Below are 26,245 nucleotides of genomic sequence, written 5' to 3'. Positions count from 1 at the left end.
ACTTCCTAACAATAGTAGTCCAACATCAGCGAAACATATAGACCTTTAAATATTACCTGTTTTTTGTCTTTCTTTTTTCAGTCGTCAAAACCTTGATCATTAACACCTAAAAGGAATTAATAAAATTGCCACACTGAGAACATTTTTACGACAAGATATTCAAACTCGTAAGCCTATTATTGACCATCATATCAGGAAAAGATTATAGGCAAGAACTTGGCTAATGTAATAATAATAACAGTTGCTAACAATCTGGCCAAACTGAAGCAAACTAGAAGCTGCAAAAGACCCACCAATTAGTCAATTACCATAACAAAATTATTAAATTAAGCATCACCAGACTTTACACTTAGAATAATATTCTGAGGATCCCTATATGCTATCATTAAAGATCTCATTTGACTCCGACAGGAAAACACGAGGAAGAACCTATGACAACTCAATCATATACAATATGGCTGTTTAAGAATCTTTATGGTACCGGCAATATAGTCAGAAAAACACCTTGGAAGTATAAAATCAACTATTTATTTAATCTTCATTGGTGCTGCGCATTTGTTGAAAGATGGCAGCAAAACAAATTGACCGATACACATGCCTTCTGCTTTCCAAAATATTACATTATCTAAGTGCTACAAAAAGTGATTTAATCATCAAAGATATGACAGTAAATACAAAGGATAACAGTTTAGATCTCAATCTTTATTTTCCAGCTATAAACAAGACTAACAGGATGATTGCAGATTGGGTGCCCCAGCCTTTCTCCTCCTTAGGGAGTCGATTATAATGGGATGCTAAATATCGGATGCCCCATTCTTGTCCCTCCGTGGAGAAAATATCCCTCCTGATGAGTGATGAAAGTTGAGAGTACTTGGGGAATCGATTCTGACAATAACTTCTTCACCTCCAGACTCATCACTTGAATTGTCCTCGGGAGCTTTCTCATTTGTTCTTCTGACTGGCAATGGAGGAACTGAAACTTTGGCAGAACGCATTGAATCTAGCTTCCCTTTTGTGCCGCCACCTTCGGACTGGACAGAGAGCAGAGGACGTGGATTTCTTGTTCTCGACGGAACTCTAGGGTAGGATAAGCTATGATCAGCTCGATTAGTTTGAAAGTTCTGTCTATGGTGTCTGCGGCGGCCGTGCATGTCATGCAGCTGTGTTTGGAGATTATCACACAAAAGAGAAGAAATGCATGTAAGTGGAGACATTCATACCAGCAGCAACTACAAGTAGATTAATCCTAACTAACCATGCTCCCGTAGATGCTCAATTCCAAGGCTCTGGTTGAAAAGCTAGTTGGCTGCTTGTCAGTTTCAATGAGACTCTGATGGTGCCCTCTTGCTCTATAAAAGCTTTCCGGCCAGCTAAGCAAGCCCACATGCTCTTTACTTTGGGCGCGGAGTAGTTCAACGGTCTGTGAGACCCTTGACATGGACCTCTTTTGAAGAGCACCGTCTGCCTCAATTTTTTCCATGTCAAAAAAGATCACCCGGGCTCTTGTTTCAACCTGATACCAGGAACCAGCATGACAGAAGTCTGTGTTGTTGACAGCTGAAATGAAGTAGAAAGCAGGTTGAGACAATAAAATAAGTTACATTCTCCAGATGAGAGATTCTGGCTTCTCAGGAAAGTGTAAAGTTGTACTTCATGCTGTTTGCAACAAGATACCTGTTATATGGCTAAACATACAGCAGAGTGTCTTCTTAGTAGAAGAGATCACAGAACTAGCTCAAAGTGAGACCCTTGCTAAACGTGAATTCAGATTTCCTAGAATCCACCAACTTCAATAGAGGATAAGATAGACTAGGACAGTCGGACAAGGTTAAGGACGGGATGACTGATAACATACGGAAACATGTAACCAGAATCATCAAAAAGAGTTCTTGTGGTCTCTGCCAACAGCAAAGGACAGTTTTGATTGGGACAAACAAAGTCAATCTGAAGGAATAATATTCAAGGTCTACAACCTACTGGCCATATAACTTGTATAAAAGGTTAGGGACTTGGGTTCACAACCTGGCATGATCAAACTCCTACTGGGCGAGATCCTCTCTCCAGTCATAATAAGGCCAAGGTTTTTGACATATAATGATGCTCCCCTCCACAAAAGCGCGACTTACCAATCAATAGGCATAAAAGGGACAAGAAATTTCTTCCACCTCTATCCACAACTAATGGAAGATCGACTCCTTATCTTTTCTTTAACGTTCAATTATTGCCAAGGAAGAGGTTCTGCTACTCTAAATATTTGAAGAGGTTTTTCTTTGTTTTCTTGCAGCGAAGGAGAGGGGTCAATGAACCTCTTCTGCACTAACATTGGTGGAAATATGGCCATCTATAAAGAAGCCATGAGCCCATGACTAATCTTCCACTCTGGGAAAGAATGGAGAGACTTTATGACTTGAAACTTCAGGTTCATGCTTCCATCTCCCAATATGCCTTGTGAGTGTTATAAATACATAAATAGATTACTCTCTAAGCTCAAAAATTTTTAGTGATACAGTTGTAGAGCTCCACCTTTCCCTAATCCAGTAGTATTATAGAGCTCATGCCAAGGACTTCTAAATTAACAATCTAGAAAGATTTCTTAATCACTATGAAGCACATATAATTATACTCCATTTAAAGTATGATATTCGTTGCATGGACTGCTATGCCGTATGGCACATACCATACTGCCAGCTATGCTACAAGGTACAAGGTGGTGGATGGTAGGCATGCCCCTTTGGTTCCTTCGCAGTGGAACATCATTCTCCCTCTGCAGGGCAGAACACCTAGTTGGGTTATGATTTGGCTCCTTTCTATGCCGCAGCTTCCTCCCGCCTTCCCTCTCTCCCTCTACTTGTCATCGGCATGGCAGGTACCAATATAAAGAACTTTGTTGAAGTATCAAGTGCATTATGTGTAAATGTTGGATACTTCTTTTAGTATCCAATCTTTGAAATACAATATAAAATGTAGACATGGCTCAGATTTCTCTTAGAACTTCAGAGAGATATATTATAATATTTACTGATAGTCAGTCCTATAAAGATATATGATATTAAAGTAAGACTCGTTATCATATCATTTATGCGGTCAACATACATTTGGCTCTTGGGCGTAACTGTGCCCAGGATACAAAGGCAGATTCCTAAATGAGAAGTCATCTTTCTCACATGTTGCTGTTACTTGCATGAGCCTAAATTGCAATCAAGAAAGTAGTTTAACTTTCTAATCAAAAGAAAAGTCTACTCATTCTCATTAGGACAAAGAATCTACAGGAACAAGTATGATTTTCCTCTGACACATTACAAGGACACTCATTGTCATATAAAAGTTATTTTAGTTTCTCACCTATTCCTTTCTTTTCAACATGATTGTGAATTGTTATGGATTGTCAAAATTTAAACATTATTAAAATGCTTTAAGATCTCGAGCACTATAAATATCCCACAAAACCATACTGCTCAATCTTCATTATTCTATAATCTGGGTGAGTGATGTAACATGAATGCAACTTCTGACATCATAAGATAATCCTAAATATAAGAGAATGTTTACTCACCCGATGATTCGAGACCAAAGAAGCTTAAATCAGTATGTGATGGCAACAGTACTCCCGGAGATGTGATCAAATTTTGCTGCTCTTCTTGGGTCCTTACAAAACCTTCTAATAAAATGCCAACAGTATTTTGTCTTATTTCTACGGCTTCGCCTCTTATATAAATATTCATTGTTGATCTTTCAGCAACAAGAACTCTCAATTCATGCATTGCCATTTTTTCTAATATTTGGGGAAGTAAGAGTCTGGCTATGACTATAGCACTTTCCTGCAAAATAGAAGTGCAAAATTGCAAGAAGAAAATCACTATCGTGAAAGGAATTCTCATGCATGCTCTGCATCTTTCTCATGATAGGATTTAACAAATGAAATATATGTAAGGGGAACAAAAGAAAATGAAAATTTATACCTGCCAAAGAAAATCTTCAATAGCAGAGTCTGATCTAAGTAGCGACTGTATCTTTTCAGTCTCAATAAAGAAACAGTGAACCACAGAGTCTGTTATCATGTCACAAATATAAGGCTTTCCAGTCAGCACTTCATAAAGGCCCAAGGTGCTTCCATGTGAAAAAACAGGATGCAACGAATGCTTGCTACTCAGACTCTTACTTGCCCACTATAGTAGAATAAAAGATATTGGTTACTGCATGGTTACATCAAACAAACAACACCAGCATGTAAGAGAAAAATGATTTCCCATGGAAATTAACCTTTACTGCTCCGAGTGATATAAGCCATATTCCATTTGGCTTGGAACCCTCCTTGTACAGTGTAACGCCACGTAGCTTCATTGTTTCTTTGGTAGAAGTTTCGAGGGGCTCGCGCATAGCAGCAGGCAATGCTCCCAGCATAGGATGAGACCTCAAAAGATCACTTATTTTTGGCATTTTTACCAATGGGGGGTTTCTTAGAAGCCTCTTTAAGTCAGTCTGCAGTGTGATACAGTACATTATTTTCCATACTGAAAGACTAACAGTAGTAGGACATATACTGAAGACAATCATCAAAAAATCAGTTACCTGCACAGCATCATCAAGATGAAACATTTCCTTCTCTTCTAGTAATCCAACTTTCTCAAGATTTTGCACATAGTCACTCAGATGTTTCAATATTGAGTACGTCACTTGTCGAGTCTTCACAACACGAAGGACCTGGAAATATTTGAAGTACAGGTGCAAAACCATGATACAGTTGACAAACTATAACATATTGGCTATATCAGCCACCCGATATTAGACTAAAATTCTAAAAATTAATTTAAAATACAGGAAAATATCTAATAAACTTAAAAAAAGTGACAAAAAATAAAATAAAAATAAAAATTATTCACATATAAAACCTATAAAAAAATACTCACTCAAAACCATAATAAATTCTGAGTTGGATCTGATAAATTACTATACTTATAAATTATCAGAAGTGAGATGAAGAGATCTATCTCTTCATTGTTGTTCTGCAGTAATAAGAGAAGGAGAAAATTGGGGAGTTAAAGAGAGAGAGAAGAGAAATGAAAAAAAATAATAATAAACAGAAGAGAAAAAAATACTATCCGAGTTTATTAGAGTGCAGAATCGTTGGAGGAGCTCTAAGGGGTGGGAGTAGAGTGGTGAGAGAGAGAGAACTAAAAAAACCTGAAAAGAAGACAGTTAAGGACATCTATATCTGATGTCCCCTAGGTCAGATTCATTTTGGATCTAACCCAAATATTTAAACAAACCCATATTGGGTTGTTTCAGCCGATACGACTCATGATAGGCCAAAACTCCCATCCTTGAATATAAAAGAACATGGTTGAAGATAAAACACCAAAAATACTCTCCCAATGAATTATATGAAGTAATTATTTTATCTAGCCAAAACAACAGCACATTGAACATGAAATAATGAAATTTACGAACTTAGCTATGTTATTTTAAATATACTTCAGAGGCAGCTCAAATACAAATGTATCTTCCAGGAAGCTACCATAATGGAACAGATGGAATATGAAATTGGAATCACACCATGTTAAAGAAGTTATAAACAAAAGGCTGGAACAGAGCATGAAATTAACACATCAATAAGCATGGATATTGTCAATGATCATATACTGCATAAGAGAAGTTAGAGACCTGAGGGAATGTAACACGGACATCTTCCAAGAACTTCCTAGCTTCCTCTCCCTCTGTATTACTTTCATCAATGACAGTTCTCGCAATTTCACTATCACCTAGCAAGGAGAAGTAAACAGAGAGCAATTTATCTTTTCAAGATGGAAGGAAGAGAATAATATGGTGGTAAATTGAAGAAAAGGAGAAACTAGTTGATTTACGGTTTTAACAGTTTGTGTGGTCAATTATTTGAAACTATTGTTTTACAAGACTAATTATATTAGGTTTCTATTGTCGATCTTCTCAACCATAATAGACAAAGTGCCAATGTGGCAACTTTACTTTGCCATCCTTTTAGTTTGACATCCTCTTGAGATAGCTGCATGGAGGAAACATGCACAGAAAAATCTGAAGATGGTAGTGTCCAATTATTGAACTACAGGGAACAGACAGTAATCTTGTCAAGCTAGGAAAATATGCCAGTAGGTCTATTTATAGAGGAAGCTATCTCAATTGTACATTGAATGCAGTAAATATCAGAAAATAATGACTTCAGAACATTTTCATTGGGCTTGTGAGGTTTTAAAAAACAATATATAGCTGACATATAATACCATAAAAACTTGTATAGTGGTATAATTTTACCAATAAAATCATGAAGTTGCCTCCGTGCTATTCTGTGAGCACGAAGAAATGAGGCACATATAGAACATGCTGACTCCAATCTCTCCACCGTAAAATATGTAACAAGCCTTCGAGGCAACCTGCTCATCTGAAGAAACCTATAATAGGTTGGAAAATAGACGTTTGACTGTAAGCTCTTCCAATCACATAATGGTTCACTTGATATAACATCCATAGCCTCATCAACAGAGCTCATTAAAATAATTGCAGTAGTCTGAGTTATCCTTCCCTCTTCAAGCATTCCCCAGTATGCAGCCTGCACACCTGTGGTCCAAGTTTCTTAAACTTTAATGTAATTAAGTTGTATCTGATACCTAAGAATATTGTATCATTCACACGGTTAAAATAGTAATTAATATAGTGTTAAAATATAAATATAAAAACTCTCTTTTCTAACAGCTTAAGTAATAGTTGGTGAATTATCATGGTATCAAAGTAGAGGTACTGAGTTCAAATTCTATCAAACTCATCTGTCATTTAAAATATAAAATATTCACCCATTTAAGTCAATTTTACTTCTTGGATCTATCAAAATGTCTCAAGCTCAGAGCAAAAGAGAGATTTAGAATATAAATATAAAAACTAATATTCACTAACGTATATGTATTTAGAGTAGTTGGTGAATTATCACATAGCATGACAAAAGAACAAAAGGGGTGAGTTTGAAGAGAAAAATAGTTGATAGAATCATAGAAGAGGACAAAATAAAATCATGGGCTTCCATTAGGAGGCATAGCAGCTCAATAGGTGGTTATTGAGTTGTTGAATCAACAACTACAAAAACCATATCTAAATTATTTCTCTTTAAACTCTCCGTTACTATTAGATTACTGGTGGATGTATCATCAACTATCTCCTTTTGAAGAAGTTTCTCTAGGGTTCTTCACCAGCTAATTGAAAAAATTATCTAATACTCTTATTAGTTCATTGTTAATTCCTGTTACAGAATCAGTGTGATATTTTTCCAAATATTTGCACATCTTCTCTGAATTAAAACTTCTGTCCTTGTGAAAATATTATTAACCTTTGCTCTGTCAAAAGATTCTAGAGATTGCATTTTAGAGTTCTATTCTCCAACTATTGATAGTTCAGGAAAAGAAAGGATACAAGCTATCATTACAACTGCTACAATAAAATGGTCGTGATTCACTCAAATAGCTTACCATTCAAAAGACGTACTCGGATATCTCTTAGGTTCATACTGTGCAGATGGTGATCGCTTTCAGAAACATTATGAGGATGCACTTGTTCTTCATCCAAATTATTTAAGCACGTTATATATCTCTTCACGGTAGGCCAATCAGCAGGTCCTAGTTCTTCATCATCACCAAGATCGCCAAAAGCTTCTAGTGCCTTATTTAACATTTCATACCTTGTATACTCCAATATACGTATCTGCAATAGTAGTCAGATAAAATTTGTAAAGTCAAATATAACAGGTAAACAGAACCAGACTAGTTAATTTAGATAGTACAAATTATGATTGCAAAGGTAGTTTCTGTTTCCTACTTTCCTTGTAAACATGAAAAAAGGACAAAGTACAAGTAAAAGAAGTTCAAACTTCAAAGTTCGATGGTAAGAAAGAGGGTCAGATAAGGAGGACGGCAACACAGAGTTCAACAAGTATGACAAGTGCGATTGACTTTTTCAGGATAAAAAGAAAAAAACAAAATGAGGATTCATGTTAGATTGGTGCACTAGTAAAGTACGGTAGTGAAGTACGTCTGTGTGCACACATGCGGGGAAAAAGATGATAGAGCTTAAGAAATGGATATTCCTAGGTCATGCTGACAGCTTCAAGCAATTATTACAGTTCTAACAGTTTACTTAGTAAGTCAATCTCTTAAATTAGAGAACCATCAAACTTTACTTTTAAGAGATAAGAAGTGACCAAGGTGGACTTCCTAGTTAGGAGAAAACATTAGCTTGTCACTCATATATGTTAGATAGCAACATTACATAGATTAAAAATTATAAGAAAAGATTTGCTAATTGATATCACAAGTTCTGACACACTAAAATAACCTCTTCTCCTATAATGGTGGTAAGACTACTTATACAAGCCCCTTCTCAGAACCTACATTGGTGGGACTGGAGTCTTGTGCACCAGGTCATGCTCTTTTACTAATTAGTAGACAAAGATACCGTAAAGATAATATTGCAGGTCCTTCAATCAATAAGATGTTGAGGGCGTAGAAAGGAACAACAACAAAGTTAGTTGAACAGTTTTAGAAACATAGATTCCAACGAATGAGTGAAAAATTAAGACCCAAAGCTACAACCTAAAATACCTTGGAATTAATCAGCTCAGCAAGGAAAATAATATAAAAGGGATGTCAGTAGTAATAAGGCTTGCTAAAAAGATAAGATTTGTACCAAATAGGAATGGCAGCACAGATACAAATATCAAAAGTGGCATGATCTAAGGTCATAGCTAATCCAGAAAAAAGAAAAGAAAAATTATCATGCCATTGAATTTGACACTTAAGAATCATATCAGTTGACAACCTTAAAGAATAAAAGGAATGATGCTGGACTGTGGAGGTAAAGGATCTCAATGACAAGCAACTTGCTATGCCATATGCAATTAAGAGTATGAAACAAAAACTAAGAATCCGCATAAAGACGATAATGTTTACAGCTTAGCATAGAAAATAGTCATCTAATGGTGAAGCTGCATAGATCAACATGCTGAACTTCAGTAGTAGTGTTGACATACATGACTGTCACTGAGAGTCTAAGGACATTAGAGAGGGATTTACAACGCACGAGAAGAAAACTTGTCTCAGTAATGAGGATCTGTGACAGGCTATTAGGTGGGTTCTTAAACTGATTTTTCATAATTACTTTACAGAAAGAAAATGTAACATGAAAATTTTTGTGCGCAATGTCTCGTTGGAGTAAAACTATAAGGACGGTAGGTTAAACCAACCAGAGAGCTCAAAAGTGAGATATATACAAGGTTTAAAATTTTGCTTTCGATCACCGTGAAAAAAAAACAAAAAATTCACAGTTTTGACAAGTTTCGGCTATTTCCCATCTGTTTTTGGCAGCTTCATTTTCCATCATGTTCAATATAATAAAAAAGAATATTAAATTTAGAAAAATAGCAGTCACAAAGCATTTCAAAAAGAAATAATAGAAATTCAAAAAATTTATACTTGTTTAGCTCTAAAAAATACCCCTTGAACTAAATAGATTTTTCAAGTATAGTACGCAAATACTACATGTTGTTGCTTCTGGTGTTGTTTGGTACTCTTAAGTACCATTTTTAGCAAAGATCTCCCACAAATAATATGCTCCTATGTTTGCTAGAGTTCATCTTAGCCACTTTTGACAGTTTAGGCCGAAAATGACGAAACCACCGTAAGCAGAGACTGAAACCACTGAAGTCGATCCATCTCGGCCAAAATGGACTGATTTCAGCTGAAACTTCAAACCATGGTCAGATGATGCTAAAAAACTGTTGTGTTTTGTGACTTTATCCTAAGCAAATGCGAGCGATGTATTACAAGAAGCAATATATGTATGTAAAAACATTTGGCCTTGGGAAGATTGTATATCATATCTTTCTCTTGATAGCACCAACTATTAGGTGTTGATTCAAAATAACTTGATAAACTTGGGTAGCCAATTACTGGATACTGATCCTAGACCCTGCCTTCAGTTATATGTGCTTCTAATATGGATTCAGTTCTCTCTGTTACCTAAAATCTAAAACAAGATCAGCCTCAAATAGTTGAAATTCTTTACGACCAGAGTTTTCAACCTTACATGCTCAGTTTTTTCCTTTTTGGTTCATTAAAAAGTTACACAAACAAGATCAATTAACTGAGGATTCCATACAACCAATTCAAAGACAAAAAGCTTCAAATATACCAAAAAATTAGAAAGAGCTTTGCATCCCTGAACAATAACATGCAAAGGATGATAATTAAGAAAACTTAACCTTTGATGCTGACAGTTTATCCATTCCCAAAAGACGCAAGAATAGCTGAGTTGTTGACCCATTCACTATCAGCGTCAGGAACACAATCCCGCCCGTGAAAAATACAAACTGTAGATATAAAGGAGATTGTCATATTTTAGGATACTGTAACAACATGAGTAGTTAAGTACCTTATAATTTCACTAAAAAATTGTGTAAATACATACCAGGGTTCCTACTTCTGGCTTAAGATATGATTGATCTGCACTATCACTGGCACGCTAATAAGATAACAGAAGAAAATATTTGGTCAAGACTAAGACAAGAAGCACAAGGAAAATGCAATTTTAGTGGCAGGTATACATTGTACCATTTATAGCAAAGAAAAAGAGACATCATTTTTCAAGTGACTTGAAAATTTTAAAGCATATTAAGTTCATAAAGAAACCAAACTATAATAATCAGAGATAGGTTGTGGTTTGCAGATCGGGGGTTTGTTGAGCATGGAAAACAAGGATAACATGCAATTGTAAGCATATTTATAAATACATTCATCTTAAGTAGATCAGAGCTATCTTCCCGAATCACGATGGATGGCAAACCAAATAGTTACTAAAGAATGAGAATATGAGATTGGAGACAAATCGGAATAGCACTCTATTAGTCTATTTCAGATTGTAGAAGATATTAATTAGTAGATAAACTATGAAGCAAAAGGAATCATTTGAAGTCATAGAACTCTTCACCTCTAGCCTTAACTATTCCAATTCCCAATACAATGTGAGAGGAGGGTATAGCGTTTCAGTTCATGAAGTCAACTTAGTGATACTAACTATGAAGTGATACCCTCAACGCAAGGAGTTTTTATGGGGGAGAATATGTATCTCATTCCCACCCATTTTTGGGAGACATCAAGTTCTCAACATAAGGGACACATTTCGGGAGACAACAAGTTTTGGTCCAACGATGGTCATGCCAGTGGCATATGCCGTGTCATGCCACCATCAACGCAGCACGCCTTTGGCACACATTTAATATATTTCTAATAATAAATTTAAGATACTTAAAAGAAATTTTTGGATCTTCAGCATATCATCTTTAGTTTTTTGCTTTAAATATATGTATTAAAACCTATCACATAGTATTTTATATTTAGATTATTTTTATAAATAACATATTTTATTAAAGATAAAATAATAATCAAATATAAATATTATTCAACACATAATAGCATTCCACATATAATATTAATTGATAATAGTTCAATAATTAAAATTTATATTTAGTTGAACATAGAATAACAAAGAGAATTAAAGACTTTATTTAATGATGATTGATAGAAATAGGAAATTAAAAAAAATGCTCTAGATTGGCACGGAAACTGGCACGTAGGTTTCTCGGATCAACACGGCCATCCTTGGTTTGATCATACCTTTCTTTATTCTTGCCTTTACTATTTTATATAGAATCATGATATGTAACTTCCTATGCTAAAGGACATAAAGGGAAAACTACACATTTTGTTGCTGGAGTATAATCCTCTTATTTCCAGCTGACATATGGTTTACTCCTATGAGTTGCACTGTTAGATAAATACAAAGACTTGCATTATTTCTTGTGAGAAACACCACCAGGCCCACCACCATGAAACATAAAAATGCACATAAAAACTCGTCAAGTGCTAGTAAACAATGCAATTATATCCTTTTTAAGTATTTATGATGAGCAGGTTACATCCACATAAATTTTTACAACCCAAGCCAGAAAACTCCACATCCCTCATGCATCCACAATGCGCAACTGTATGAGTTTGAAATGTTGAAATTCCAATTCTAATAGACAAGAAATCCAGATGCAACCAGTGAAACAGAAGTGGTTCCTGTTGGATGAGAGTTAAAGGTAGGTCCTGGGTAAAAATCATACAGTACTACCAAGGAAATGCAATTCTTATCTGTGGCAATCTTCATAAGAGAAAAAATGAGATGACTTCTTTTGCCAGGTATGCTATAGGCAAACTCATATCTATAATTAAACAAAAGTGTATCTGAGGAGTAAAATAAGAGAAAGAAATACATGAAAAGAGAAATAGAAGTAAAAGAATAACAACTTACTTTAACAGTTAGTGCTAGTGCCAAAGCCACAGCCCCCCGCAATCCTGACCATACAAGAATAATTGCTTCTTTCCAATCCAGACCATAACCGAAGTAACGCAAAAATGGATATAACACGCCAACAACCAGGGTCCGGGATATTTGAACAAAGAGATATAGTAAAATGAGATAGCCCCAAGAAGTGCCTGAAATATCAAGAGAACAATTGACAGAATCTCAAGAGTGCAATTGGATATAATCCATACTATGTTGGTCACTAACAAAAATAATAGATTGCCAACCATACATCTGAAAGTATTTCAAACTCATAAATTGCAGGCATTGTTAATACATTTTGACAGTTATTAATTATATTATATTATATTTGTTAATACATGCCCTTACTCAAAAAATTATTTGTTTTTCTTACTTTTTCCTTTTAATATAGAAAGTTTTCTTAAATATTGGATCAAAGTTTTTTTTCTTACTAATATAATTTAACTTTCCAAGTAGTTGCTCGCTCTAGACCAAAATCTTGGCTCCCCACTGCTTGTTCACAACCCATTGTTCAATTCAGTCCCATATGAGCCTATTGGGCTACTATATTTTCAGCCTCCAGAAAAATCAGCCTATTGGGCATACTAATTTCATTTTTTATTTCAACTTTGAGAGAAATCTAAAATTTTCTTTGATTCCTACATTTGAAAGAGTATTTGTCATAAATCTAGCATCAAAATATTATATTTATATAAAAAGACGCTTACAAATAATAGCTCTATCATGTGAGCTTTGGGGTGGATCATCGAGTTACCAGAGTCCCGCCCAATGGGCAATTGGCTACTAACATCAAAATCCATGGTTCCTATTTTCCTACAGCCCATGCTTCGCAAACAACACCAAGCTAACACTGCAAATTAGTTTTTAAAATATAAAAAAAAATATCCGCAGCATAAGGCCGTGCTGATTTGGCACACATCCAAGCAGACCAGCACAGTTGACATGGGTTGGCACGTGCCATCATTGCTTTATTCTCTTCCCCTTGACATTAACAATTTAATTTTCTCTGCATCTCCACTTCCCATTTTATATTCTTCCTGGATATTCTTAGGTCCTGTTAATCTGCTGCATATTGTTTCATGCAGAACTGATTGCATTGGCAATTAATTACTACACATGATTTTTGTTGCATTGTCATGTTCATTGCAAATTTGCAATTTTGACTTGTTAGGATCAACAACAAAATCCTCTCAGCACCTAAAACACATTGAGAATTAGTTCCCAAATTTCCTTAGGAACTCTCTAGGCCTCTACTTCAGAAACAGAATTAGTTTCTCCTCCTGTAGATGCTTTAGAAGTCAAGGAAGTTGTTCTATCCTTCAAATGAATAGTGATAAAACAGCCTTTCCAAAAAAGAAAGTAGCTACAACTTTCTTCACTTGAAGGCTTGCCCAGGTCCTGTAGGTCATCCTTTAGTGGTCCTAGGACAATGTTCTTTGAAAGTTGGAATAACCCAAAAAAGAGAAAGCAGGAAGTGATAATGGCGATGCAATCTGAACAAAATTGATTGCTCAACTAGTGATGATCTAGCTTTCTTGAGTTGCAAACTAATTCCAAATATTTATAGTCAGTGAGAAGAATGACACATTACTGATCTGACAAGAAGATGCCCTTATCCCGGAGAAAGCATCTCAGTCATCATATCAAGCCCCAAAGGTAAGTCTGACCAACTAAACGGGCAATTTGCATGAAAAAGCTCATTAATTATGGTATTGGTAATTTTGGGCTCTTTAGTTTTAGAATAGTAAGTAAGAACCTCTTTCATTCATTTAGCCCTAACAAAAAAAATTGCTGTGTCCTAAAAGGCTAAAACTACTGGTAAAAACTATACAAAAAGTACATTTTTAATTTTACTTAGGTGTACATCCAAATCTAGTAAAAAAATGGCATATATTATCTATATAAATTATACACAAAGAATATGAATGTATGTTTTTAATTTGCTAAGGTATGCAACTAAATGTATGCTTTCAATAAGGGTTAAATGAGTTAAAGAGTCCAAATTTGTCATTTCAGAACTAAAGAGTCCGACACTATCAATACCATAATTAAGGGACTTTTTCATGCAAATCGCCCTAGCTAAATATTAGAAGGAATATGTTATAAAGGTATAAAAATGGACAGAAAATTGATTAAGCTGAGCAATAACATAAAATAACAGTCACTTTGCTGTTTGTAACTTTGCATACCATTACTGAAAAGAACATAAGCAATTTGAGATACTGTTTTCCCAATATTATAGAACAAGTTCATTTTCACAAAATCACCTATGTTGGTGCCTTTGTGGTGAGGGAAAGATATAGTAAATCATAGTTTCACATAAGTTAAAAACAAAATGGAGGTATTAGATCTGCAAGACTGCAATCATTGTAGAATCAATATGGGACCTATAGGATGCAAAAGGATACCATGTTTCTCAAAGTGATCTTCATTGCGCAGTACACCTTCAGCAATGACCACCCCACTAGCAAAAAAAAAAATGGAAGTTAAAGGAGCACTACATAGTTATTTAACAATGTAAACAAGACTCTTTAAGTAACCTTGTCATTGTTGTTTAAAACTATCTGAAACCAGTTAGCACATAAGGTCCTTATATAAATATTTAGTCAAATAATATATGCATGTTTGTAGGTGAAAAAATTAAAAGAACTCGCTAACTACCTATAATGATGGTTTTCTACTATGAACAATTATATTTTCAGTATCTCAACCTCAATGTCAGATGGTAACTATTAACTATTAAGGGCATTCTTATTAAATTTAGTGAAAATTATATGAAAACATGGACACAGAAAGGACAAAAGAAAGCTTGGTAGTAAAAAGGTGATAATAAACATGCAGTCATGCACAAGCATTTGTAACGATATAAAGCTAAAAACCTAATGAGGTTTCTTCTTGTTAGGAGAATTTCTGAGTTCCCCAGGAAGAGCATTTCTAGGTCAAGCTTCCTAATCATAGGAGACTCTAAGCCAGGTAAATTAAGAGCAATCCTAAAATAAAAGACTACAATTTAGACTAACAAAGAGAAAGAAATTGCTCGAGATTTAATCAGATACAACACAAGAGCATGCATATATTAGTGCCTCTTCAATTTTCCAGCATGTACTCGATCACCGGAAACTTGAAAAGTTGAAAGTTATCCTCATTTTATCAATTCTATTTATTTTAGCATCAAGAAGACGCATTTACTTGATAAATAAAGAAAAACAACTTCATCTATCTACACTAGCTGTTGTCTTCAAGTACTGAATTCCTTTACAGCTACGAACAATCCATGTTACTGTGTCTGACTGACATTTCCACTTAATATAACACCAGATAGGCATGCAAATTACGTATAGTTTCTCCCAACTGGTTTGGTAATAATCTTGACATGGGAAGTCCTGGTTGATGGGCATCTGTTTTATGACAAGTAACTTGTATTCTGGAAATACTGAACATCAATGCAGTGGACTTCCTTAATTCACCTAACATAAACTCCCTGTAAACTATGAAACTCCATGCAATCAGCTAGATAAAATATTGAACCAGGAATTCTTCTATTCTCTCGACTTTTTGGCTCATAAATTTAATAGAAATTATTGTGAAATTGAGAGGCACATGATAACAGCTGTTCATCCATGATACATGCAAGTGGTTTTGTGCTTTTCTGCTAGAAGTATGGCTGGGAATCTAGTTTATCTCGTGGAACTTGTTTTGAGAAAACATGAAGAAAGGGAAAATCGTCAAATGCTGGGTCTTTCCCTGCAAGTAATGGTGGAAAATCCCAGAACCAAGAAATAAATCTTCATTGTTGATGAAAGGAATGAGGAAATCTAAAGTGAGAACCTGTGAGCTGAAAAAAAAAAATGGTTGTTTCTGGCTTCTTGTAACTTCACCTGTCATTCATAAAGGTTTCAGGAATTCCATTTTATTTTTTCATTGATACAGTTTTCTGCTTACAAATTTTTTTTCTAACTTTTAAAGGATCCTTAAAATAAAATTTTGAAAGTATCAAACGAGAATTGTCTCCAATCTTTCCACTTGATAATAAGATTAAGCTCATATATCATAACAGACATTACTAAAAATTGTACAAGACCTCTAGTTGGAACAACAGAATATAGATATGTACATAAATGGAACAGGAAATAAGAGCACCCAAGCATGGACACCAAGCATTATTTTTTCAATGACTTTATTATGAGAGGCCAAAAAACTTGGCAAGTACCTTAGAATAAAAATAAGTGTGTTGGCAATGTAGGCCACCATTTCCCTGAAAACAGAAGGAAAAGATGAAACATGTTTCCAGAAGTTGATTTTCACAATAAAGAAATGTTTGTTGCATCTAATTTAGTTCAAATATATCATTTCATATCAGTGTATTTTATTTTATCTTACATGCACAATGTAGAAAGAAAATCCACCACAAATATATCTACCAGTGGGATCTTGACCATATCTTATTTCAATGTACTGAAATAAAATTTTATACACAACTTGTCCACTTGATATTACAATATCTCCTGACATCTATAATCCATTTATTCTATCAAAAGAATAATTTAAAATGTAACACTTCTTGGTTAGATGGACATATATAGGGAAACAAGCAAGGTTGGTTGTGCCGATGAAGGCACGGTACTCGGCATAGGCCGTGCCAAGGCATGTCGACCCATGCTGATTAGCAAGAATTTTTTATTTTCATTTTTATTTTATTTTTTTTGCACTTTAGAAACTAGTTTGGGATGTACAAATAATAAATCTAACTCAATTTTGCTATACCTAATATTTGTAGTAGTCTTTCTACAAAAACCTACCATTTTGGTGCTATATCTATGAAATTTTGTTTTCCCACGAAATTCTCCTCAAAGTGAAAAAAAATCTAAAATTAATATGTTAAATTCTTTTAAATTGAGTCAAAATTAGTAGCGGAAAATGTTAGAACTCCATATAAGTTTAATTAAACCCAAATTATATAATTTATAACTAAATTTTAGCATATAATTAGATTGCCCCCAAAATATGTATAAATTTCAAAAAATCCGAAATTAATTTCAAATTCAGTCAAAATTGATATAGAATCATGTTAGATTAACAATGTTCAACTAAATTTTGGTTTTAATTATTAAACTATATTCAATTAATGAATGAAGTCAATCATATTATGTGTTAAATCATGTTACTACTTGATTAATAAATATATTATTTATAATGTTATCCAAGGATAAAAGACTCTATGCTTTAATACATAAATCCAAACTAAAAACTAAAAATTGTGGTCGAAGATATTACGGACCAGATCTGGATCAATCCAGACGTAAGAAAATTATAAAAATTTAAATGGTGGTAGCCTCACAAAATAGAGTTCTAATGGCTCTGGTTTCACATCAATTAGATGTCTGAATGAAAAGATATAATTAACATAGTGAAACAAAGTCAGAACGGGGCAAAATCGTAAATATCTGACGTTGTGGCGATCGTCGGTGGATAGTGGACGGCCGTATAGTAGGTGGCTGGAGGAAGGTGGTGGCTAGGGTTTGGATGCTTGGAAAGACTCTACGATCACGATCTATTCCTATAAAGATAAAAATGATCTAACGGCTACGATAAAAATAGTAAATGCAATAATAAAAAATAACTAAACTCAATTAATTCTTAATGCTCGTATACTTGGATGATTAAAGCCCAGAACAATGAGTCATACTCGGACTTAGCCCTAAAGGTTTATATGACTCGAACTAATACTTGTCTTAAAGGCTTACATGACTTAATTGAACTTATTTTAAAGGCTTACATGACTTAATTAAACTTATTTTAAAGGCTTACATGACTTAATTGAACTTATTTTAGTAGCTTATATGACTTAACTAGACTTGTCTTAAGGGCTTACATAAGCATGAATCAATTAAAAGATAAATAGGCTCGATCCATCAAGTCTAATGTCCTTATGATGTGATCCGATCTGACCCGGATTGCATCAAAAGACACCAAAAGCATTTCTAAATACCTTAAAAATTACTAGAGTTATATCAAAGGCATGCCAATATGTGTCAGTAGCCCAATATCCTTATGATGTGATCCGATCTGACCCGGATTGCATCAAAAGACACCAAAAGCATCTCTAAATACCTTAAAAATTACTAGAGTTATATCAAAGGCATGCCAATATGTACCAGTAGCCCAATATCCTTATGATGTGATCCGATCTGACCCGGATCGCATCAAAAGACACCAAAAGCATCTCTAAATATCTTATAAATTACTGGAGTTATGTCAAAGGCATGCCAATATGTGCCAGTAGCATGAAAGAGCATGCTATGTCAACTAGAGATCAACATAACTATCATATCAGTCACACCCACTAGAAGCACAAGATCATTATTATCCTCTATATTCACAACTTGCATATTCCTACGGTGTGTTTGTGCCGATGTCGATCGTTTCCGTGCATATTCAATATCTATATCATGTTATACCAAAATTATAAAATTCATATATATATATATATAAATTATATGAGATATTACAACGAGCAATACTATTAATGAATAAGTTTGAAAGATTATGAATAGTACCTGATGCAACATTCTCATGTTAATTTTGTGTTGGCAAGTGAACTTTTTTATTCTCCCTATTATTTAATATACAACTATGTATTAGTTTTAATTATTAAACTATTATCAATTAATGAATATATTCATCAAATTATATGTTGAATAATGTTTCTACTTGACTATTGCTCATGTTTAATTAGATAGGTCATTTAAAAAATATTCAAAGAATAAAAGGCTCCAACGTAGGCTTTAACACATATATTCAAACCAAAAATATCTTTAAATATGCTAAAAGAAATATATAAAAGGTGTATTAAGGGCACGCCAGTGACGCATCCCTATATGTCGTGTCAATAGCACGCAGGGGTATGTCAAAGGCGTGGCCTCATCGATCAGGGGTGGGCATGACACGTGCCTTCGGCACTATAATCCTTGAAACCAAGAATATAGACATGAAAATTAACCACAAGATATAACAATTTTAACATACAAAATATGTTATTAATAGTTATAATGCCTTAAATGACAAGACATAACAATTTTATATAAGTATGCTAGTATCATAATACTATATATCTACATATTGTTAGAATATAAAAATATAAAGTTATCATTCTCTAAAAGCTTAAGCTTTTAGAGTAGCCGATAAGTTTTTAGAGTAGCCGATAAGTTATAATGATATCAGAGTAGAAGTCCTAAGTCCAATTTTTGCCAAACCCACCTATCATTTAAAATATAAAACCTCCAACAATTTAAATCAAATCCACTTCTTGGTAGGGGTGTCAAAATAAATGAGCGGCTCAATTTAAATTTCGAGTCGAGCTTGAGCCAGAGACGGCTCGCTCAGGCTCGGCTCAATAGGCTTATTTACACCTTTGCATATGGGCTATGCTATTAATTCCTTTTTGGGAATACTCTATAATTTATATACATAGTTCTTGCAGATTCATGTCTTTTTTCTTATACAAGTAAATATTTGTATTATTAATAGCTTTGATGAAGGATGATGAGGTGCACTAAGATCCAGGAGTTTGATCTCCATCACATCATGCTCTAGACCAGTATCAATGCGACTCATCATCATTATGTACTCGCCTAGATATATGGCTTCACCATGAACGTGACATGCATATGGGTGGGCCTCATGCATCCCATCACAACATTTACATGGATGCCCATCGCACACATAGAATGTGTAGTCCACTCAAGCACCGCATGAATATTCATACCAAGCATCCATCCTCCAAACATCCATCATGTCTATTAGAAATCATCTTCCTCTTCCATCAACCTCCTCCTACTCCTCCGGCCTCCACCTCCTTTGACAAGCCGTCGCCGCCTCCTCTCCTCATTCGGCAAGCTACCACCTCCAGCTCGATACGGTTTGATCCGACTTGGTTTAAATAGGGTTCGATAATAAGCTCAATTCAGGCTCGAGCTTAGCTCAGACTTGATCTGACTCAGCTTGAGTTGAGCTGAGCTTGAGTCGAGCTAGTAGCCTTGAAATTAATTTCGAGGCAAACCTGAACTAGAGCCAGCTCGCTCAGGCTCGGCTTATTTACACCCTTACTTCTTCGGCCTATCAAAATATTCTAGCTCGAAAATGATAAGTTAAAAATATAAAACATAAAAATTATTATTTTTTAACAACTTAAGTTTTTAGAATAGTTGATCCACACACACATATTAGGGAAATTACTAAATCAGTATGTACCATGTGCAACTTTTTAGAATTATTCGTTGTGGTTTCCTTTTAATAACAGAAATCTAACTACTCTGCAACTTTATAGAATTGCTCATTGTGGTTTTATATTTATCATAGGGATCCCTCTGGTATAGTAAGATACAATACAAGTCTTTGTGGTTAATAAGCTTTTGAAATACTCCCTATGAGTTTGAAGTAGTAAACCACACGGAGCAAGTAAAATGTTGCAAAACACTGGTCTCTATTGTGAAAATGGAAAAACACAAGGATTAATGATTAATTATATAGAGTGGCGAGCCTCTGAACACCTCAAACTGGATAACCCAACCATAAAATGTAACACAAATTTCATATAGGTGCAGATTTGGATAGTCATATAGGAGAAGAAAGTGGGGGTTATAAACTAGTACATGGTGGCATTAATAAGGACAGAAGAATGATACAAAGATACGATTTGGATTTTGCTACAAGACCAACTTGCTGCAACGAATGCATTGCTTCCACATTACATGATACGACAAATAGCAAATGTAAGTTCTCTACCGCAAACAGTGATTCTACAGGCAAGGTTCAAATTACTGTCACAGGCACAATTACCAACATCTTATCGGCATAGAGCAGAGTACTGCTGTCCACATGACAAGAGAGGGGAGAGAAAGGGATAAGCAGATGGAGAGAGGGAGACAGAGATGCAGGTATGTCCACTGCTTCCAAGAATAGGGAGGGAGAGGAATATGACAATGAAAGGGAGGGCATGTGAGAGAGGAAGATGGCAGAGCAAGAGGTTTTGAAGAAGATTGGAGAGACAACTTGCACCCGATTGTCCTTCTCAATCTAGAAACTCTAAAAAAATAGCACTCTTCCTCTTGCGTCAAGAGTTTCTGTCCAATGCAGTGATAGACGGTGGAGACCAGGAACCAATGATGAGTAGCCTCTTTTCTGTGGATCATCAAGTTGACAAGTTGCCAAACCCGTGAAACCCTCAAAATGCCCCAAATCCTCTCATTTCTCAAGGGTGTGGTGTCCCCTAAAAATTATCGCCTTCTCAGGCAAGAAGCTTAAAGGTGAAATACAATCCTACAAATGGGATCTTAACTGACCAGCAGTGCAGGATTGCAGTGATAGAATGATGTCACACTAACAACACGGAATTTGTCAGATAACCTTCACATACATTGAATAAAGCAATGAAGAAGTATCTAACAGGCATCTGGTTAAACTTGATGGAAGTAAATTGAACAAGGACAATAAGAGGACACAACTTGAACAAAACATAATGGTTATTAGACTTTAATGAAGTTAATGAATAACAACCATCCAATATTCCAACTAAACGTAATAACATACAGGCTCCTTGGTGGAAAGTAACAAGGTAATTGCCCAGTTTTCATGGGGAACTGTTGATATGACCATGAATCAATCCCTTATTACTGACCATATAGTGTGCGTGGGCGCAAAGATGTGCAGGACAGAAGTTACAGTGTATGCTTTTTTCTACAAAACAAGATTGAAACTACTCCCCTTAAAGGCAGTTGTGCTTTGTCACAATAAGAAACTTACCAAAAATGATGTAAACTTTGTTGGCTATCACCCTTAAAAGCTGTTCTTGCTGCAGCTGCATAGAATCTGTCCATGCAATACAAATTTATGCAAATGTATAATAAGATTTAAGAATATGCAAACTAGTTGTAAGGTCAGTGTTACTTACATTCCTAAAGTCATAACAGTCAGCACGCCAGAAATATCTGCTACATTTTGTGCCTGGCATGAAAAAGATGGAGGTGAGGAAGTTTGTGAATATGAGATCCAGAAGAAACTCAATATTAGATGACAATTTTATGTACACAATTGTCGAAATAAACAAGGAACCAACAGGAAGCAGCTACATATTTTCATTAACAGGTAATTTCCAGGAAAAAGGCTATAAAAAACATGTATCCTAAGATATGTGAATTTTCAGTTTGAAAAACAAATAGTATTTGTACTCAAGCTTAAATCACAACTTTCAGATACAGTCATGCATAGTTCCTAACTAAATCTAAAAAAGAAAATTTCATAGAAGTACAAATATCTTTTATAAGTCTCTCTCTCTCTCTCTATATATGCTCATTTATACATTACGGAAAACTAAAATAATGAAGATCATGAGAGAACATCTTTAAAATTCACTATTAAATGTCGCTGAGTACTAGTGAACAATGTTTTCTTATATAGTAAAGCAAAATGTAGCAGCATCATGATAATTTTTATCTTACAGTGAAGAATGCGATGTAGCTGACAGCAAGAGTAAGTGTAATCTCTATAACTGTGTCATTGAATATAAAGCCCAACCATAATACTGATGCTAGTCCAAAGGCTAGACCCGCACCTACACTGGTCACAAAAAGTACTCATTAGCAGCACTTCATCAGGGTGGCCCACGTTTACAGAAAAGATATCGATACATACGCTCCAAGTGAAACTTCTGATATAAACTCTATTATCTCTCCCACATTGAATTTCCGACCAAGTACCATTTTATAAAACAACTGATAGACAACAATAGCAGTCCTGTAAAAAGCAGGAAATTTAGCTTAAAATGAGGAATATGAAAAATGAAAGCTTTCTCTTATGTCCTGAGCGAAAATTACTTGGTGTTTGTAGATTATTTATAAATAAAAAAAATAAAAAAAGAGGCACATCAGTATTATAAAAGTAAATAACTCATAAATCAGATGTAGTGACCATATCTTAATACAATCAATCCTGTGTGCTGTTTAAGTCAACCACAGATATGAGTTTGCAACTATGAAATCCACCTAATTTAAAAATTATCATGTGGCTGACGAAGATGTTTTTTTCATTGCAAGGAAGAGAAGGCAGTCAAACATATTCCCGAAATCTAGAAGTAGCAAATGCTCAGGTATGCATCAATCAAGTATCAACTACTGAAATTATCAAGTATCTACACAATCAAACTCTGTAAGATAGCATAAAGTATTTCTATTTTCCCTATTTAATAGTAATTAACTAATTTCCCCCTCTTTACTATTAATTTCTAACCAAGCCCTAATTGGATCGGAGATGAAAATCTCATTGCATTTGAAAGACCAGTAGAACTGCTAGAATTAATTAACAGATGGAATGAAGGAGAAAAGAATAGACATTATCATATATCTTAGCAAGTTTATATCTATCATTTCATTCACTATACTCAACTTGGAATAGACATTATCATGTCTTAAATCTAGCTTAACACCTTGCTTGGTTTCTTTCTTACAAGTTTCATATTTTTCCAAGTTCTGATTTCTTCTAAATTGCCAAGTCACCCAGCTTCCTATTTAATTTATTTGCTAGGAAGGTGTACAATAAAGCCTTGTTATAAAAAATGTCACGAATGATTAGAGGTAAACTACAACATACCCATCATTCATTAATGACTCCCCCTCAATAATTGTACTCAGCTTTTTACTTGCTCCAAGCTCTTTTAACAATGCCACAACAGCAACAGGATCAGTAGCACTAAGTAGCCCTCCAAGCAACAGTGATGTTTTCCAATCCCAATTATAGGGAAAAGTGACCTATAATGCATAACTCAATTATCTCTACAAATCTGCAGCCTCTTTAAATATTCAGCTTTAAATACATACCTTTAATAAAGTTCCAAGGCAAAATGTCGATATTAGCACACCAGGTCCAGCAAGTAACAGCATTTGTGCGAAGCATCTCTACATAGACAAAAGTCCATTCTTGTCATCTCTAGTAACAGTAAAACTACTTTACTTATGTAGGTACTAGGTACATATGTATGGTCAAAGAAATATACAAAGTACTTCAACAAAACAAGTCACTTCCAACAAAGACTCCTCGATCTTGTAGCCTCAGATACTTAAGATTCAAATATAAGGGCATTAATTTAAGTTATTTAACATTCCATCATCTCAGTAGAATATCAAGTAAGATATATCGCAAATTCTCAACCATAGGAAATTATTATGAATACTGATAGTAAAGCAAAGAGATGACCTTTTGAATTAACATTTTCTAGCCCATAAATTCAAGGATCAAGCAATTTCAAAAAGGGTTTTGTTCTGTTTGATATTTTTCTTAACAGAAACACAAATTTAATACTTACTAGCAAAATAGACCTAAAAGTTCCCCATCTTCCTTTATGAATTCAACCTTTAAATGCATACAATAACAGTGCCCAGTGGTTAGATGATACCTTAAGACGGAGGAGATATTTGAAGCTTCATTTCTGAATAAGGTTAATATACCTTTATTTGGTGCACTTCCATGGAAAAAGAGCTCTCAAAAAGAAGAGCCGGAAGAAAAACAGCTAAAAGAAGATCAGGGTTTATGTTTGCCCCTGCAGAATAGCACAACCAATTAGTTCATTTAATTCATAAAAATTAAAAAAAACAATTATAAAAGCTGACAACAGGCTGTTCAGTCGCTAAATCTGCATGACTTACAAAGACGAATGCCAGCTCCCATTCTGCCTAATCCGCCTTTTGTCCCATACTCTGAACTTGGTACAGATTGTTTAAGTTCAGAAATCATTTAGAGAAAACAAAAAATTGAATTGTAAATTTCGAGGATGTAAGTAATAATGAACAAAAAGTAGTACCCTGTTGTAATGAGAAAAAAAAGGGAATTTCTGAATGATGAACTAATTAAGTTTGAAATAAAATGTTTAATTTGAATCTCATTTAATTTGTACAGAAGAAGGAGACATAACCGAATAGTTCTAAAGAAGTGCTGCGGAAAACCGAATAGTTCTAAAGAAGTGATGTGGAAACACAAAGTGATGTGGAAACACAATTTCCCAGATATCAAAAGAAACAAAGTTAGAGAAAAAGCAACAAAAAAGCAAATTTGTTCATACCACTGATCCATATAATACTACCTCCTGACACCTCAAGTTCATAATTTTCAGAAAAGGAAAGAAAGTAAATCATCTAATTATTGGCAAGAAAACACGAGCTTGTGATGTTCCACATCATGCTCTTCAATACCTTATTACTTTTACGAACTATTACTAAAAAGGTGTGCATGGCCCACCAGAATTAGAAGCTAGAGACACTAAATCAGGCGACCAAAAAACAGGAGCAAGAAAGAGGATCTGAATCAAGATACGGCACAATCGGATGTCTCCCACAAAGATCGAGACCCACTCGTCACTTGTCCATTAAACAATCAACGAGATCACCGGATTCGGTAACCTGAACTAAGAATTCGGAATGCGGGGTTCGGGGGGGGGAAACAAACCTAGGGACCCGAGGGCCACGCCGATGACGAGCAGCGCGACGGTGTAGGGGACGCGCGTGCCGCGGAGGAGTTGGCGCGAGGCGATGCCGAGCACCAGCGAGATCCCAAAGAAGATCACCGCGTCCTCCGGCTTCGTCTCGGTCTCATTCACGATAATACCGCTGTCAGGGAGCGATGCATCCGTCACCGCCGCCATCCCTGCCGCTGCCGCTTGTTGACGGAGCCCGAGCAGCGACGGATGAAGGAGGTCGAGGATCCCCCGTACGTGCGCACAACAGCGAGGGAGGAGGTGTCGAAATAGCGTACGCCGGGCAATGAGAGAGACGGAGGAGGGGAGCAGACAGAGGCGGTTGAA

General features: G+C 35.2%; 1 protein-coding gene across 1 annotated transcript; it reads right to left on the bottom strand.

The window, feature by feature from the left end:
• Nucleotides 1-512: 512 nt before the first annotated feature.
• LOC140775142 (sodium/hydrogen exchanger 8) lies at nt 513-26,245 on the bottom strand. The gene is made up of 23 exons (XM_073118405.1): nt 25,891-26,245; nt 25,095-25,145; nt 24,897-24,988; nt 24,270-24,347; nt 24,043-24,200; nt 23,089-23,190; nt 22,896-23,013; nt 22,349-22,401; nt 22,201-22,266; nt 16,610-16,654; nt 14,808-14,863; nt 12,364-12,548; nt 10,480-10,533; nt 10,274-10,381; nt 7,488-7,719; nt 6,286-6,588; nt 5,662-5,759; nt 4,570-4,701; nt 4,261-4,479; nt 3,960-4,166; nt 3,554-3,818; nt 1,256-1,557; nt 513-1,160 (listed from the first exon to the last, which is right to left on the bottom strand). The coding sequence occupies exons 1-23, from the start codon at nt 26,084-26,086 to the stop codon at nt 795-797; spliced, it is 3,486 nt and encodes a 1,161-aa protein (XP_072974506.1). The 5' UTR covers nt 26,087-26,245; the 3' UTR covers nt 513-794.

The sequence above is a fragment of the Typha angustifolia genome, chromosome 13 (assembly GCF_048772165.1).
Source record: "Typha angustifolia cultivar Huaian chromosome 13, ASM4877216v1, whole genome shotgun sequence".
In the NCBI taxonomy this organism is placed as follows: Eukaryota; Viridiplantae; Streptophyta; class Magnoliopsida; order Poales; family Typhaceae; genus Typha; species Typha angustifolia.
This window is presented reverse-complemented; position numbering and strand designations above follow the sequence as displayed.